Source organism: Cystoisospora suis (assembly GCF_002600585.1).
Source record: "Cystoisospora suis strain Wien I chromosome Unknown contig_4325, whole genome shotgun sequence".
Classification (NCBI taxonomy): domain Eukaryota; phylum Apicomplexa; class Conoidasida; order Eucoccidiorida; family Sarcocystidae; genus Cystoisospora; species Cystoisospora suis.
In genome coordinates this window covers 1-348 of record NW_027157117.1, presented here as the reverse complement: position 1 = coordinate 348, position 348 = coordinate 1, and the positions used below count along the sequence as shown (strand labels likewise).

Below are 348 nucleotides of genomic sequence, written 5' to 3'. Positions count from 1 at the left end.
TTTCGTGCAGTCAGTCCGGAGATTGGCATTCCGGACAGTCGTCAACAGCTGGCTCAGAGGTCAGAAGAGTTGGTTAGCAACGTCGACGGACGGACTGGAGAAAACGTTCACGGCGTTTGGTTTTTTCTCTTCCCACTATGTTTTACATTCATGAAGTGATGTTTGTACCCTCTCGGTAGTTGGCTTCAGCAAACAAAATAGAATGGCTTGCTCACACGTGCCAGTCATAGTTTAACAAGAGTTCGGAATAGGGAGGCAGCAATTCAAGAACCTCGGTGCCGTGTTCTACAATGAAGAACCATGGAAACGTGGTGTGTCATTGGGAGTCAGTCGAGAGTAAATCGTCCG

At 48.0% G+C, this 348-nt stretch overlaps 1 protein-coding gene across 1 annotated transcript; it reads left to right on the top strand.

Moving 5' to 3' along the window:
- Window positions 1–3: 3 nt before the first annotated feature.
- On the top strand, window positions 4–246 carry CSUI_007964 (uncharacterized protein; the record flags this gene model as incomplete). Its single annotated transcript, XM_068068105.1, has 1 exon — window positions 4–246. A coding segment is annotated over one exon (156 nt), but the record flags the coding sequence as incomplete, so codon positions are not given.
- Between the last annotated feature and the right edge of the window lie 102 nt (window positions 247–348).